The 14418-nt window shown below is 41.3% G+C and overlaps 1 protein-coding gene across 4 annotated transcripts in view; it reads left to right on the forward strand.

The window, feature by feature from the left end:
* Positions 1-14418, forward strand: part of tet2 (tet methylcytosine dioxygenase 2) — a 33350-nt gene that overhangs the window by 15375 nt on the left and 3557 nt on the right. For 3 of the 4 annotated variants that reach the window (XM_038304737.1, XM_038304739.1, XM_038304736.1), the window contains 8 exons: positions 6494-9370; positions 9453-9543; positions 9620-9713; positions 9830-10038; positions 11085-11235; positions 11324-11413; positions 11673-11810; positions 12449-12807. In XM_038304737.1, the coding sequence (XP_038160665.1) occupies positions 6538-9370; positions 9453-9543; positions 9620-9713; positions 9830-10038; positions 11085-11235; positions 11324-11413; positions 11673-11810; positions 12449-12807 (3965 nt within the window). In that variant the 5' untranslated portion in view covers positions 6494-6537. The remainder of the gene's footprint in view (positions 1-6493; positions 9371-9452; positions 9544-9619; positions 9714-9829; positions 10039-11084; positions 11236-11323; positions 11414-11672; positions 11811-12448; positions 12808-14418) is intronic. The other variant, XM_038304740.1, reaches the window with a different exon arrangement.

Below are 14418 nucleotides of genomic sequence, written 5' to 3' on the forward strand. Positions count from 1 at the left end.
TGTCGTAAAGACGGAGACGTAAAATAAATGTGATCGTCCACACGAATGTATGAAAACGCTGCAAAATGTATGCCAGGCCTGTAAGCGGTGCTGTGGTGCCAAAGCAAAAATAGGCGACGAAATGTTGGGCATGCGCACTAATATTTATACACGGTTGCCCTGCGGGTCCATTTTCGTGGTTAAGTCAAATTTAGGTGCTGAACTATGTCGTCGATATTGCTCTGTTCTTCCTGGAGATATTCCAGAAGAAGAAGATTCTGTTGTAAGCCCGACAGCAGGGTGAGTAGCATTAGCAGCAACCATTCAACACAGTACGGCGCCATTGTTGTTGTGATACTGTGTCGCGCATGCGTGTTTAGAGGCGACGCTATGACGCATGCGTGTAAAAAAAAAAATGCGGTTAGAGCTTAAAGATGGAAACGCAAAAACGGCGTATCAAAATCTTCCCACTCTGAAGGCTGAATAAAAAAAAGATCGTTTACAGACCCCCGAAACGCCGGCTTTGTATGGATGAGAGGCTGGTTTGGTGAAAAAACTGTGCGTTTAGGCCAGGGTTTGACTTTGTGTGGACGGGGCCTAAGTTGTGTTTCAGTAGACTTTTTAGGAAAATCAAACATTCAGAAGAAATGCTTAAATTACTTTTGTGGTCACCATCACATTAAAATTAATCACATTGCCTTTGTCATTTTTCCACAAAAACTGATCTAATTTTACTTTCACAAAGCATTCCAGGAATTAAACACGAACCAAAATAAATGATCCTGTTTAGAGTTTTTTTTTTCTTTTACAAATTGTGTCCCAGTTTCTTCAATGACTTTTCAGAAATTCATTTTTCACCTTATAGGTCAGCTTTGCTTAAAGAATAACTGAAGTGTAGCACCATCCCAGTCCAAAGGGGACTTGCGCACACAGGAATCTTTTGTGTCTTCCCCAGGGCGTCATATGGTGTGAGTAGTAGAGAATAACAGGAGACAGCAGATGTAAAACCAGGCTTGTGAGGGGCACACAGCATGTGTGCCATGTGACATGAATCACAAGTGTAAGTTGCCTGATCAAAAGACCCTGTGTACTGTATAAACCATAAAAGGACAAATGTCCAATCCAGCCTGGTAAGCATTGACCATCAGTAACAAAACAGTCTGTTAGCATGTTGGTTTAAGCTACGCTGTTTGAAATTCTCCATTGGTTTTTAATGGATCCTCTTCTTCTAAAACCTCCTCCTAGTGCGGTCAGACTCCCCCCCTTTGTGCACAACTAAGCTATACATCATGAGCTGTCATCTTACAATCTGCCTACCATGCAATAATCAAGTGCTTCATTAAAACAGGCACAAAGAGTTCTCCTTTCTTTGGCAATATTTTAGACTACGATCATTTGTTCCGATCTTTGCCCACATCTTTGCAAACCAAGAACTAATCAGGCTGATCTTAATCTTAAAATCAAGAAAGATTGTCTGGAGTTTATCTGCTTTTTTTTTTTTTTGAAACAGTCGACTAGATTGTAGGATGGTAGCAATTCTGTCAGAGGTCATTAGGTTTATGGAGCAGCAGCTAGAGCTCACTGTTTACCACACGGACACTAAAGCACTGCTCTCTGAGTCAGCTGACCTAATTACACAAGCAAAGAGCTGCTGAGGATTAAATATCACTACTATCTCTATCAAAAGTAAAAATAAAAGAGGAATTTTTGGCTTAATATTATAAAAATGTGCTCACTTTTCTCATGTTTTTTTCTTATGATTATTTACATCATTGTCATTACCTTTCACAAGCCTAATTATTGTTTGCTGATGTAATGTTTTAAAATAATTTTAATTTTTTAGGTAAATGATAGTATTTTATCATTTGAATTTAGTGTGTATTTGCAGATGAAATCACTAGAGTTTTAAACAAGCCTTTTTTTTACACAAGAAATTTTACAGGTTTAAAAACGTCTAATACACTAAGCACTTAGCGATATGTAGTCTTTAGACTTTGTGCGTGTTTCATTTTCCTTATCTCTTAAACAGGAAAATACAACCAGGCCCTCTCACCAAAGGAAATGTGTACTTAACATTATGGCCTATTCTTAGCACTATTGAGCAAAACACTTGTGAGTTGGCCAGTATGCATTTGATTTACAAGTGTGCCCAACGCCTCCCTTTCTCTCTGTCTGCTGCAGCAAAATTTGTTTTCTATTTCTTACCTTGGAGGAAGGGTTTTAATCAATACCTGTGAGTATGGTGTGATCGAAATACATATTATTTTGTACTCCATGATGAAAGACTAAAAGATGGAAGGGAAAATAGAAAAAACTGAAAAATATATAATTTCCACCTTAAACAGACATAATCAGCTGTATCAGGATATTTTGTGTTTTACATGTTATTTGCTGAACTATTATAGAGTTGGCATCATCTCTTTAAAAGCTTCAGACCCCAAATTTGCATGAAAAATTAATATCTTTTTTGTTTTTGTTAACATTTCTTCCATTTTTTGATATATCCAAAAAGTCTCTCTTCTTTGCTGTAAAAATATCTTAAATATGGCTGCCTAAAGGTCTGAACTTGAATATGCAGAGACCTGAGACTCCAAGCAGCTGTTGTGGTGATGAATGTCACATGGGGCTGCCAAGTCACAGCAAACAGTTTACATTCGCTGTGTCGGCTCTCAAATTTCCCAAGCTCTTTTCCTGGGAGGATAATTATTTAATTCCAAGGAAAATTGAACAGCAGAAATGAGAATTAATGTGAAAATTATAAAATGTTACTGCACATATTGGGTAATGTAATTAATAAAAAACAGGAAATTTGTTTTTTTTTATATAGCTGACTACTAACAAGACAAGTCAGTGCTGTACATGTACATAAAAAAAGAAGCATAGTAGGAAAAGAACATCACATAAATGTACATAAATGTAAATGTATTTAAAGTAACTTGGGGTTTCAGCTCTTTTAGAGTTTTCTGAGAGTTCCAGATTAGTGGAGCATATTTTCCAAAATTATTTTAAATCTTAATAATGAAAAATTTTAACTAATTGATTGAATTGATTATTTGCCAAGTTTTATGCTGAGATATTAGTTCTTTAATCCTGCAGATGGTCTTTAGTTGATAGCTGGCTGACATTGTTAGTGCCTTTATGTGTCTCTGGAGGAGGAGTCCATCACTAGACCATGATTTTAAGCATGATTGGTGGATTCTAGCTGTATTTGCTTAAGCTGTGTGCTAGATCTTAACGGTCTTCTTTTGGTCCAAAATTATAAAATTATAACTACAGCTTTGTCAAGATTTAGTGGAAGGATATTTTGGCACATATTGATTTGTTTCTAAGCATTTGCCCAGGGCAGGAATGGGTTTATAGTCATTAACTTATATCAAAATGCATAGCTGTGTGTTGTCTGCATGTTGATGTTGAATCAGAGTGACTCTTATACCCTTTTTCCACTGACAGAAAAACCCATTTAAACCCGGGAATAATTATCACTTTAGTTTGATGCACAGTTCTTATATAATAGAGGGCAGTGTTAGTTGAAAATCAACGTTTCCTTTTCTTGTGTTTTGTCTTTAGTACAATAACTCTGGACTATTTGAGTCTGATGCAGAAGCTGTCAATAGTCACTGCTGTCACCCTCTGGTTTAATTGGGAATTGCTTGTTCAGCAAAATATCCGTATCTCACAACATTTGAGAATCTTTCAAATATTCTTGTATCCATATCATGATCTAGATTATAACAAAAATTAAATGGATGTTCCTTAACACAAGGGACACCTGCTTTTGCGCGTGCTGTTGTGTAAATGAAATAGACAAGAGATGGTAATTATTGGCAATTAGTAAGAGACACTCAATAAAGGAGTGGTTCTGCAGGTACGGACTTGAGACCACTTCCCAGTACCTATGCTTTCTGGCTGATATTTTGGGCCCTTTTGAATGTTGGTGGTGCTTTTGCACTCATTGTAGCATGAGACTGACTAAAACCCACACAAGTGGCTCATGTAGTGCAGCTCATCCAGGATGGCACAAAGCTTTGGCAAGAACGTTTGCTGTGTTGGTCAGCGCAGTTTCCAAAAGCTGAAGGCACTACCAGGAGACAGGCTATTACATCAGGAGGCGTGGAGGAGGCAACAGACACAGACACAATAATGGAAAATAAAGAAATATATACAAGTCACTACCTGTGTCTTGAGAACAGCAACAATTGATGATTCGTAGAAAAACACTGAGCAAGAAACTTAGTTGGCACAAAAAATCACTTAGTGAGCAGATAACAGCATAATAATTTCAACCTTTATTCGTGGGACTTTCAAATTATAAGAGGGTGAAATTATAAGCTTGTAAGCTGTTTGAAAGTGATGTTCTAAAAAGCTAAAACCTTTCAAACAGCTACAAGTTTGGAAACTCTTCCCCACTAGCTTTGAGTTAAAAAGGCAAACTCAAAAACTGAATTTATTTGTTTTTGCAAGCTTTTTTTTCTTAGAGTTGCCCTTTCCTAGATGACTGAGAATCTTTGACCATCACTGTGCTGTGTGACTGTTGCTACGGCTTTAAAAAACCTGAAACAGCTTATAGCATGGTTGATTATTGTCTAGGTTAGATATTAGACTGAAAGGGAGGAAAGAAATTACTGGCAGCATAAGTAGAGAAAACCCTTAGGTGTAATTATAGGGTGGAGGTAAAGTCAGTGGGAGAGGGAGAGAAAAACAATGGCATAGTAACAAAGAAACTGAGTTCTGGAGCTGGAATGAGTTCAGTTTTAGAGTCATAGTTCAAAATGCAGCTTAGTTTTTATTGCTTCTCAACTATTAGAAAACCAAAATAGATCAAAGCACATATGACCTTTAGGAAGCATCCACTGCTGTCACTTCAGCATTAAATCTCCAGCTCAGTTTACTACACTACTAGTGAAAAAAATAGTCTGTCAGTTCTGGACATATGAAGCACTGCCATAAATTTAGGTTTAAATCACTGCATGATTGCTGTCTGTGTTTGTATATCTGTATAGAGTGGGACAGACGCACACACAGCTGGGATTTCTTGGCTTTGTTCTGGGTTTGCAAAGATTTCTTTTTTTTTTTTTTTTTTTTTTGCTCTATGGGTGTATCCAAGTGTGACGAGCTGCTTGGGCTTTGGTTTTTAGTAAACTATGGTGCGTCCTGGGGAACGGAGCTGCAGCATTCACATCCTAGCAGAGTTGCTGATTAACAGACTGAAAACAAAGGGAGATTCACACGGGGCTGGGAAGCAGAATCCTTTTAAATCTGCACTCCAGTAGATGCTGTTTATAAAACAGTATTTTTATTCATTTTTTTCATTTGATGTTGTTTACATAATGCAAAGTAAATTATTGTAAGGGGTTATCTAATTAGTTACATCCCAGAATGTTGTTTTAAATCCACAATTGCACTGTTGTGTTTTATTTATTAATGAGGCTTTGTAGTGCTGCTAACAGGCAGCCTACTCACCCTCTGATGACAACTGTGGGAGCTCTTCAGATCCTCTTGTAACAGCTTGTCTAGTTGGAGGAAGATTTAGCACTCAGACTCCAGAGGTCCTGATAGCTGCTAATGTCCTGGAGGAGTGATTGACACAGAGGAGCAGATCATCATGTCGACTAGTTGGCCATTCCTGCTGCAGCTTGTTCTGATGTACTTTTACTGTTCTAGTATAGGTGGTATAGCAGGCCAAAACTCCTGTTTAGTAAGTTCCTCCATTCTAATTCCCAACCAAGTTGGCACAGTTGTATATTGTGGTGTATTAAATACAGGAACATGTTGCTAGGTTTTACTTCTATATGTCAGTGAGAAATTATATTTTAAATGTTTTTGTTTTGCTATCCAATATGCTTTCGAAATGTTGCACTGTGAACCTTTTGAAGTGTTTAGTCTAGACTTAAGATGGTTTATTCATAATGTATCAGGGTTCTTCAAAGACTAAGTGTAGTCTGGTAGAAGAATCAGGTTTAATTTCAGCCTCATCATGTCCGTAAAAGCATGGGGAAAAACAGTTTGCAAAAATGTAATTTTTTTGTTGCTGTTTTCTCTTTAGGATTGTTCACATTCTTCCTTTCCTCTGATAACCCTAGTCTTCTGTTCTTCTTTCTTTCTCTACATCCTTTTTCCCCCACGTGTTAATTTTGCTTTTGTTAGTTTTCCTTTGTCTTCTTCATTAACTTATTTCCTTTCGTGTTCTTCCTTTGATTTTGACTTATTTTAAAAGCATGAACACATTACTGAGAATAACATGCTCTACTAAACACAGGATTAAATTATCTGTTTGACCAATGAGAAACCTTTAGTTACTTCACCGAACTATTTAGTTAGAAGTTTTACAGTTTTATCCTCTGCTTAGTGGCTTATTAGTTCGGTGTCACAAGCAAGACTTCTTCTCAAAATAGGTTTTTTGTGGAAACAAGTGATATCTATACAAAAGCTGTAGTGAATATTATTTGCTTCGCTTGAATATGGCCAAATATATTCCAAAATAACCTTTTCATAATTTTTTGTATCTACCCTGCAGGTGGGACAGAGGGCAGGCTGGTGTATGGGCTCTGAGAAGGCCAGATGGAAACAGAAGAGGCCAAACATGAGGCGGAAGAAAGTCTGATGCTTGGACCATTGGGAACACCTCATCATCGTTCTCGCAAATTCCAGAATGGAGCCCGGTGTTCACAGGAGGAGTCTCTGCAGTTCGGCAATGGTGAGAGCTGGATGACCGGCGTGGTGCACTACGAGCCCAGCAAAGCAGCTGGCTCCATGAAGAGATACAGGGAGAACTGCAACGCTCCTGCCTCCGAACAAGCACCCTTCCCCTCCGGGTTCTACAAGATGAACGGAGATCTAATGAACAGAGACTTGAAGCGTGGATTTCCTGAGCAGTCCTCGCCGGTCCACCAGCTGAAGAAAATGAAAACAGATGTTGAAATGAAAGAAAACGGTGACTCAACCTATAATTTGGTGAAAACTGAGTCAAAGAAAACTGAAATAGAACACAGTTCTGGTCAGACTAATATTAATTTTGATATTAGGAACTGTCACATATCTAATGGAGATATTTTTAGTCTACAACGTAATAAGCCTGGTCCAAATGGTGCTGTATCTAATTCCTCAACCATAGAAAGCACTCCAGGTGATCTGTTGGAGAAAACCCTGTCTCAGTATTATCCTGAGCAAGTGTCCATCGCACCGCAAGCATCTGGATCACAGCTGGATACTGTCAATGACTCATTAGCCACACACTCGGATGATGAAGGTGCCCAACCCCCTCCTCTAACCTCTGGCTTGTCAGAGTCGCAGCAGCCGCTGGAAGCATCTGCAGAGGGCAGGAATAGCTACAACTCTGGCAACTATTTAGTAAATGGATCTTCCAATGACTTTGGACTTAACCATCATCAGCAACAGCCTTCATCCTGCCCTGGTCAGGAAATGGCTCTGGGGGCACAACAACATCCCAATGGGGGACAGTGTTTTCAAGATATTGCAAACCTTCAGGGTACATACACAAAAACCCAACAGGTGTACAACCCAAGGTCTTTTCTGAACCACAGTCATTCCTTGCAGACATCAGAGTCAGGCGGATACGGATCCCATCTTAACTCTAGTGTAGACGAGAACAGACAGAGTGAAAAACTTGGAGCCGGTCTGCATCATGACACCAGCATGGGATTCCAGTACGGGACTCCAAATCAGAACTTCCAAGATAATACTGGGCAGCAGCATAGACCTGATAGCCACATGGGAACTGACCTCCAACAGCAAAATCATATGGGGTCATTAAACAGTATGAAGAACACACACCAACAGGGAGCCAATGTTTCGTGTTCCACACCCAGCCAAACAAATTGGATGGAAAGCAATCTCTCACATTCCCGTCAGCAGCTGACACAACGCCCGCCATCCGAAGCAAAAGAGCAAGGAATATGGAGGGACTTCCCTGCTAAGTCTCAGTCAGAACAGCAAACCGCCAGCCCCCAGGTTTATAACCAGACAGATGAGCCAGACCCAGCACAAAGATACAGGGACACACAGACACAAAGATTTTTCACAGATGGCAGCCAAGGGCCTAACAACTCCCAGCAAAGCCAGGACAACTGCCTACCTGCTCGAATGCAATGTGCTTCAGCTCAGCACAATGCTTCCCCGGAGTGGCAGCAGTCCAACTCAAAAGCGCCTCAGATGCAGCAACATCTTCTCCCGGAATCGTCTGAGAAGAAAACCTTTCCTCAGAATCAGCAATCCAACTGCTACCTCTCCCCAATGAAATCAGAGCACTTAAAGGAAGACAATGACTTGCAGGAGATCCTCTCTTCAGAGTTTGTGACAACACAGCAACAGCACTGTCATCTTCAACGCCCGCTGTCCCACCCACCACAGTTTGAAGCCCAGCAGCTAAAGTCCCCCACTTATAGACCTCGCAGCCAACCTCCATCAGGTCAGCACCAGCGTCAACCAAACCAGCCTTTCAGTAATAACCTTCAACACACTGACCAATCAGCATTTACCTTTAGTAACACTGAGATGCAACAACCGCAACATCAAAGACCTTGTCTCGTAAACTCAGGCAGCCAAAACCTCAAACACTTTCAATCACAGCAGCCTAACAACCACTGCAGTGAGCCCAACCAGGTGGACTTAGCCCAGACCTCCACACACTCACAACCTCACCTCCCACAGGCTCCGTTTAACCAGCAATCAGCAACACGGTTGTATCCCAAAGCTGAAGAGCAGGTGAGGGCTTCTTGTACTCAGTTTCAAACAGGACCTCGACTACCTCTGGGACCGCCGAGTCCCCATGTTGACTTTCAGAGCCATGCGGCCCTGCGTATGCATATATTACAAAAGCAGAAACGCCATGGCCCTCCTCACCACTCTCAAAACTCAGTCGATAACAAACAAAACCTGAGAGCCGTAAAAATAGAAAACGGGCCCAGGTTCGAGCTGGCTGCCTCACGGCAGCAAGAACGGCTGTTCCAGATCCGTGACGCACGGATCGGTGGGGTTGAAATCAAGCAGGAAAACGAACAAACCCTGTGTGTTCAAAATAAGAAGGGAGGGAGCATTCTCGCCTCGATGGAACAAAGTTTGATGCAGTACGAGCCCTCGAATCTCTTTGAAAAGAAGCCCCTTGTTGTCGGTTCATCAAATAACGTCAAGGTGGAATCGTCAGGTCCCGTCACCATCCTATCGACCAGCACGGATATGACCGGGGCAGACTTGTCAGCCACAGCGGCTTCATCCAATTCAGCACTGAAAAAAACATTGGACTCAACTCCCAAGAAGGACCAACTCCTGAAAAGTTTCATAGATTCCCCCATGAAGTTGTTAGACACCCCGGTAAAGAATCTTCTGGATACACCCATGAAAACCCAATACGAGATCCCATCATGTCACTGTGTTGGTGAGTCTTCTACTGTGGGGCATGAAATGTGCTCAATGGTTCAGGGTCTAAATCCTAACATATTATGCTTTATTGAATTTAGATCAAATCATTGAGAAGGATGAGGGCCCCTACTACACTCATTTGGGATCAGCACCTACTGTCGCTGGAATACGGGAGTTGATGGAGAAAAGGTGAAAGTTAAAGAATAGTTCAGTGTTTTAAAACTTCTGTTTGTTTGTATATTTATGTCTCAATTGTGTTTTGAAGGTCTGGTCTCGCTAGCCCAGCCATCAGGATCGAGAAAGTCATTTACACCGGCAAGGAGGGGAAAAGTACACAAGGATGCCCAATAGCAAAATGGGTCAGAACAGTTTTTATATTTCTTGGATGTTATTTACACTGAGAGAAATAAGCTGCCCTAAAGTAATTTAATATCACAGTAGTACTATAATCCCCCGTGTGGTTGTTCTGTTTCAGGTGATTCGACGATCCAGTGTAGAGGAAAAGGTACTGGTTCTGGTCCGTGAACGTACCGGTCACAGATGCGACACTGCCTGCATTATAATTGTAATCCTGGTCTGGGAGGGCATCCAGCCCAGTTTGGCTGACCACCTCTACCTCGAGCTGCGTGAAACTTTAATGAAACACGGAGCTCACACACAGAGACGCTGTGCTTTTAACGAGGAGTAAGTTACAGTTTGTTCCCAGAACTGCCTTACCGTTAAATTGTTGTAGTTTAAAAAATATATATGTTAAAAGGAAAACTGATATTTATAGACTGTAAAAAGAGGGGTATATTTTAAGCATTTATGTATGCTTCTGCTTACATCTAGAAAATCAAGTTTCTCAAGTAGGGACGATAATCCATAAGAACAATGACTTTTAATGCAGATATGTTATGCACTACATTATTGTTATTTGGCAGACTACTGACCGCTGTCCATGAGTCACACATCCTCTACAAAAGGTCAAATGTCAATAAGCTGGGTGCAAAAAGATGCAGGGATATTTACAACTTGAGAGGATTGTGATTAGAGGCTGGGAGTTTTAAAAACAGGTGGACTGAGCTGCTCACAACGGCATCCACAACATGGGCTGCAAATACTGTATTTCATCATCATTAATACTTTACCTAAGAAACTGGTTTGTTGGGCAATGTTCCATAGAACAGCAAGCCTTTTCTTTGCAAGTCAAGGTCCCAGAGTGTAGGAAGAGAGACGAGATGCAGAATCCATGTTTCTTGAGTTCCAGTGTGAGGATTTCACAGGCAGAGATGATTTGTGGAGCCAAATCATTTGTGTCCACCGTCAGCAAAAGTAAGCTAAGGAGTCCACCTGCTGCCGACAGGCTTTATGCAGATTGTGATTTTACTTTACGGCTAGAATAATCACACTGACAAATGTTTTTAAAAATTTGATAACCACTGTGGCTGACCGAAGCCCCACAAAGAAGCTATGGGGGATCATCAGGAGGATGAGCTAAAAGTCCACAGACTGGTTCAGCCGAGGGAAATATGTTTATTGAATGTTATGGGATATTCTGATCTATCGCATTTTTAGCTTTTTCATTGAAAAAAATAATAAATACCACTCACTTTTTGGTTGCTAAAAAAGCCTGTAAAACATAAATACCACGAATAGAGCTTGCTTAAGATGTACTCCCATCGTTTTGTTATTTTCTTGACTTTCACCAGCTTCTTTAACACAGACATGTGTTCCCTTTATGCTCTCAGGAGGACCTGCGCATGCCAGGGCTTTAACCCTGAAGCCAGTGGTGCGTCCTTCTCTTTTGGTTGCTCTTGGAGCATGTACTATAATGGCTGCAAGTTTGCCCGGAGCAAAATCCCAAGGAAGTTTAAGCTCCTAGGAGATGACGTCAGAGAGGTAGTTGATGCAAATTACACTGCCAGTCATGATTACTACCAGCCAAATGCAGCGGGTTTTAGATTGATGGTAAACTGCCTGTTTCTAGGAAGAAAACCTTGAGAAGAATTTTCAAAATCTGGCAACATTGCTGGCTCCGCTGTATAAAACGATGGCACCTGAGGCCTATGGAAACCAGGTGAGTATATGCCAGCCTCAAGAAACCTCAACACATCAATAACTTCCTATCTACTATGATGCTAATGCTATGATGCTGATATTATAACATATTATATTTGATTCTCAGATTAAATCAAGAGTATGCAGGATTGTTTTTATTTAAGACTATAATTTTTAAGTAATGATCCCAGTCATTCAGACGATTAACAAGCATTGTTAATGGAGATTTTGTAAAATGAAGGGATTTTTCAGAAATCTTTTTTTCTTCCTGTCTTTAGGTTGAACATGAGCACAGAGCTCCAGATTGTCGTTTGGGGCTGAAGGAGGGTCGGCCCTTCTCCGGAGTTACTGCATGTTTGGATTTTTGTGCCCACGCTCACAGAGACCTCCACAATATGCCGGGTGGAAGCACTGTGGTAAACAGAACCTAAGACACATCTTTATCTGTTTCCTGCTAAAGTATTCACACCCCTTTAATCATTTTTGTTATCACCACAAACCTTAATGGGAATTCCCTCAATGGGGGCTGGTCAGCAACGGACCAATCACTGACTGCAATTTGTCTCCAATTGAAACAGTTGGTACTTTGTGATAAATCTTTGCAAAAACTAAAAAAAGTTAACATTAGTGTTATGGGTGTTTAGTAGGTTAAATGCAGCTTTTATTGTTCCCAAAACTTGAAAGGAGTTTTTTAAAATATAGAGTCTTTTAATGTGATATCTACAGGACTGCGTGTCCATCTGTATGAAGGTAACTGCAAGCAAATCTTCAATTTTCTGTATTAATTACACAATAGACTTAATGGTGAGATTAGTTAATGCTATAGCTAGCTGTGCTTTGCGCTTGCAAATATATATGTTAAGCCTTTGTCCGCTTTGAATCAAAGCCAGCGTGACTTACCGATCATCATCCTGTCTTTGACAACAGAAGACTTTGAATTTAATGTTGATTTGTACCAAAAAGATCTAGAAAAAGTTTTAAAATAAAATGTATCAGAAATAAGTAGTCTAACTGCATTAAATCCTTTCTGGCATGTGCCTTTTTGTTTCCCTAGGTGTGTACCTTAACGAGGGAGGATAATCGAGAGATTGGAAAGATACCAGATGATGAGCAGCTTCATGTCTTGCCTCTTTATAAGGCTTCTAACACGGATGAGTTCGGCAGCGAGGAGGGCCAGCAGGAAAAAATGAAATCAGGGGCCATTCAAGTCCTCAGTGCCTTCCGTCGCCAGGTGCGCATGCTGGCAGAGCCTGCCAAGTCTTGTCGGCAGAAGAAGCTGGAAGCGAAAAGGGCAGCCGCCAACAAGAATGCCACGTTGGAAAGCTCCAATGATAAAGCTGAAAAGGCCCTTCTGGCCAAATCAAAGGCCAGCACTTATGAGAGTACTGGTCAGAGCGCTCCATTTACAGGTACTCATAATTGTTATAATTTAATCCAACAGGATAAGGATATTTTCACCAGTCCAAAGCAAGTTTGGTCAGTGTGGAAGGACTCCCCTTCTACCCTTTCAAAATAACCAGTATTTTGAAGGAAAAAAGGCCAATCCAGTGGCCAATAATCTGAAACATAATGTGACCAATGGGAACTGATCAGAGAACATTATCAAAAGAAGACAAGTAGAATATGAAGGCAATGTATGGACCGAGTATGGAGGCTTTAGACCAATGTTCCAGTATGATAGATGATGTGCCTTTTAAACATTTTGTAAGTTATACATACACTATATTGCCAAAAGTATTTGCTCACCTGCCTTGACTCACATATGAGCTTAAGTGACATCCCGTTCCTAATCCATAGGGTTCAATATGACGTCGGTCCACCCTTTGCAGCTAGAACAGCTTCAACTCTTCTGGGAAGGCTGTCCACAAGGTTTAGGAGTGTGTTTATGGGAATTTTTGACCATTCTTCCAGAAGCGCATTTGTGAGGTCGCACACTGATGTTGGACGAGAAGGCCTGGCTCTCAGTCTCCGCTCTAATTCATCCCAAAGGTGTTCTATCGGGTTGAGGTCAGGACTCTGTGCAGGCCAGTCAAGTTCATCCACACCAGACTCTGTCATCCATGTCTTTATGGACCTTGCTTTGTGCACTGGTGCACAGTCATGTTGGAAGAGGAAGGGGCCAGCTCCAAACTGTTCCCACAAAGTTGGGAGCATGGAATTGTCCAAAATGTCTTGGTATGCTGAAGCATTCAGAGTTCCTTTCACTGGAACTAAGGGGCCAAGCCCAGCTCCTGAAAAACAACCTCACACCATAATCCCCCCTCCACCAAACTTTACACTTGGCACAATGCAGTCAGACAAGTACCGTTCTCCTGGCAACCGCCAAACCCAGACCCGTCCATCAGATTGCCAGATGGAGAAGCGCGATTCGTCACTCCAGAGAACGCGTCTCCACTGCTCTAGAGTCCAGTGGCGGCGTGCTTTACACCACCGCATCCGACGCTTTGCATTGCACTTGGTGATGTATGGCTTGGATGCAGCTGCTCGACCATGGAAACCCATTCCATGAAGCTCTCTGCGCACTGTTCTTGAGCTAATCTGAAGGCCACATGAAGTTTGGAGGTCTGTAGTGATTGACTCTGCAGAAAGTTGGCGACCTCTTCGCACTATGCGCGTCAGCATCCGCTGACCCCGCTCCGTCAGTTTACGTGGCCTACCACTTCGTGGCTGAGTTGCTGTCGTTCCCAAACACTTCCATTTTCTTATAATACAGCTGACAGTTGACTGTGGAATATTTAGGAGCGAGGAAATTTCACGACTGGATTTGTTGCACAGGTGGCATCCTATCACAGTTCCACGCTGGAATTCACTGAGCTCCTGAGAGCGACCCATTCTTTCACAAATGTTTGTAAAAACAGTCTGCATGCCTAGGTGCTTGAATTTATACACCTGTGGCCATGGAAGTGATTGGAACACCTGATTCCAATAATTTGGATGGGTGAGCAAATACTTTTGGCAATATAGTGTATATATCTATATATATACATTTAACCAGAGATGGCAAAAGTACTCACTTTCCGTACT

This window comes from Cyprinodon tularosa, unplaced genomic scaffold (genome assembly GCF_016077235.1).
Source record: "Cyprinodon tularosa strain WSP-4 unplaced genomic scaffold, ASM1607723v1 ctg540, whole genome shotgun sequence".
Taxonomy (NCBI): Eukaryota; Metazoa; Chordata; class Actinopteri; order Cyprinodontiformes; family Cyprinodontidae; genus Cyprinodon; species Cyprinodon tularosa.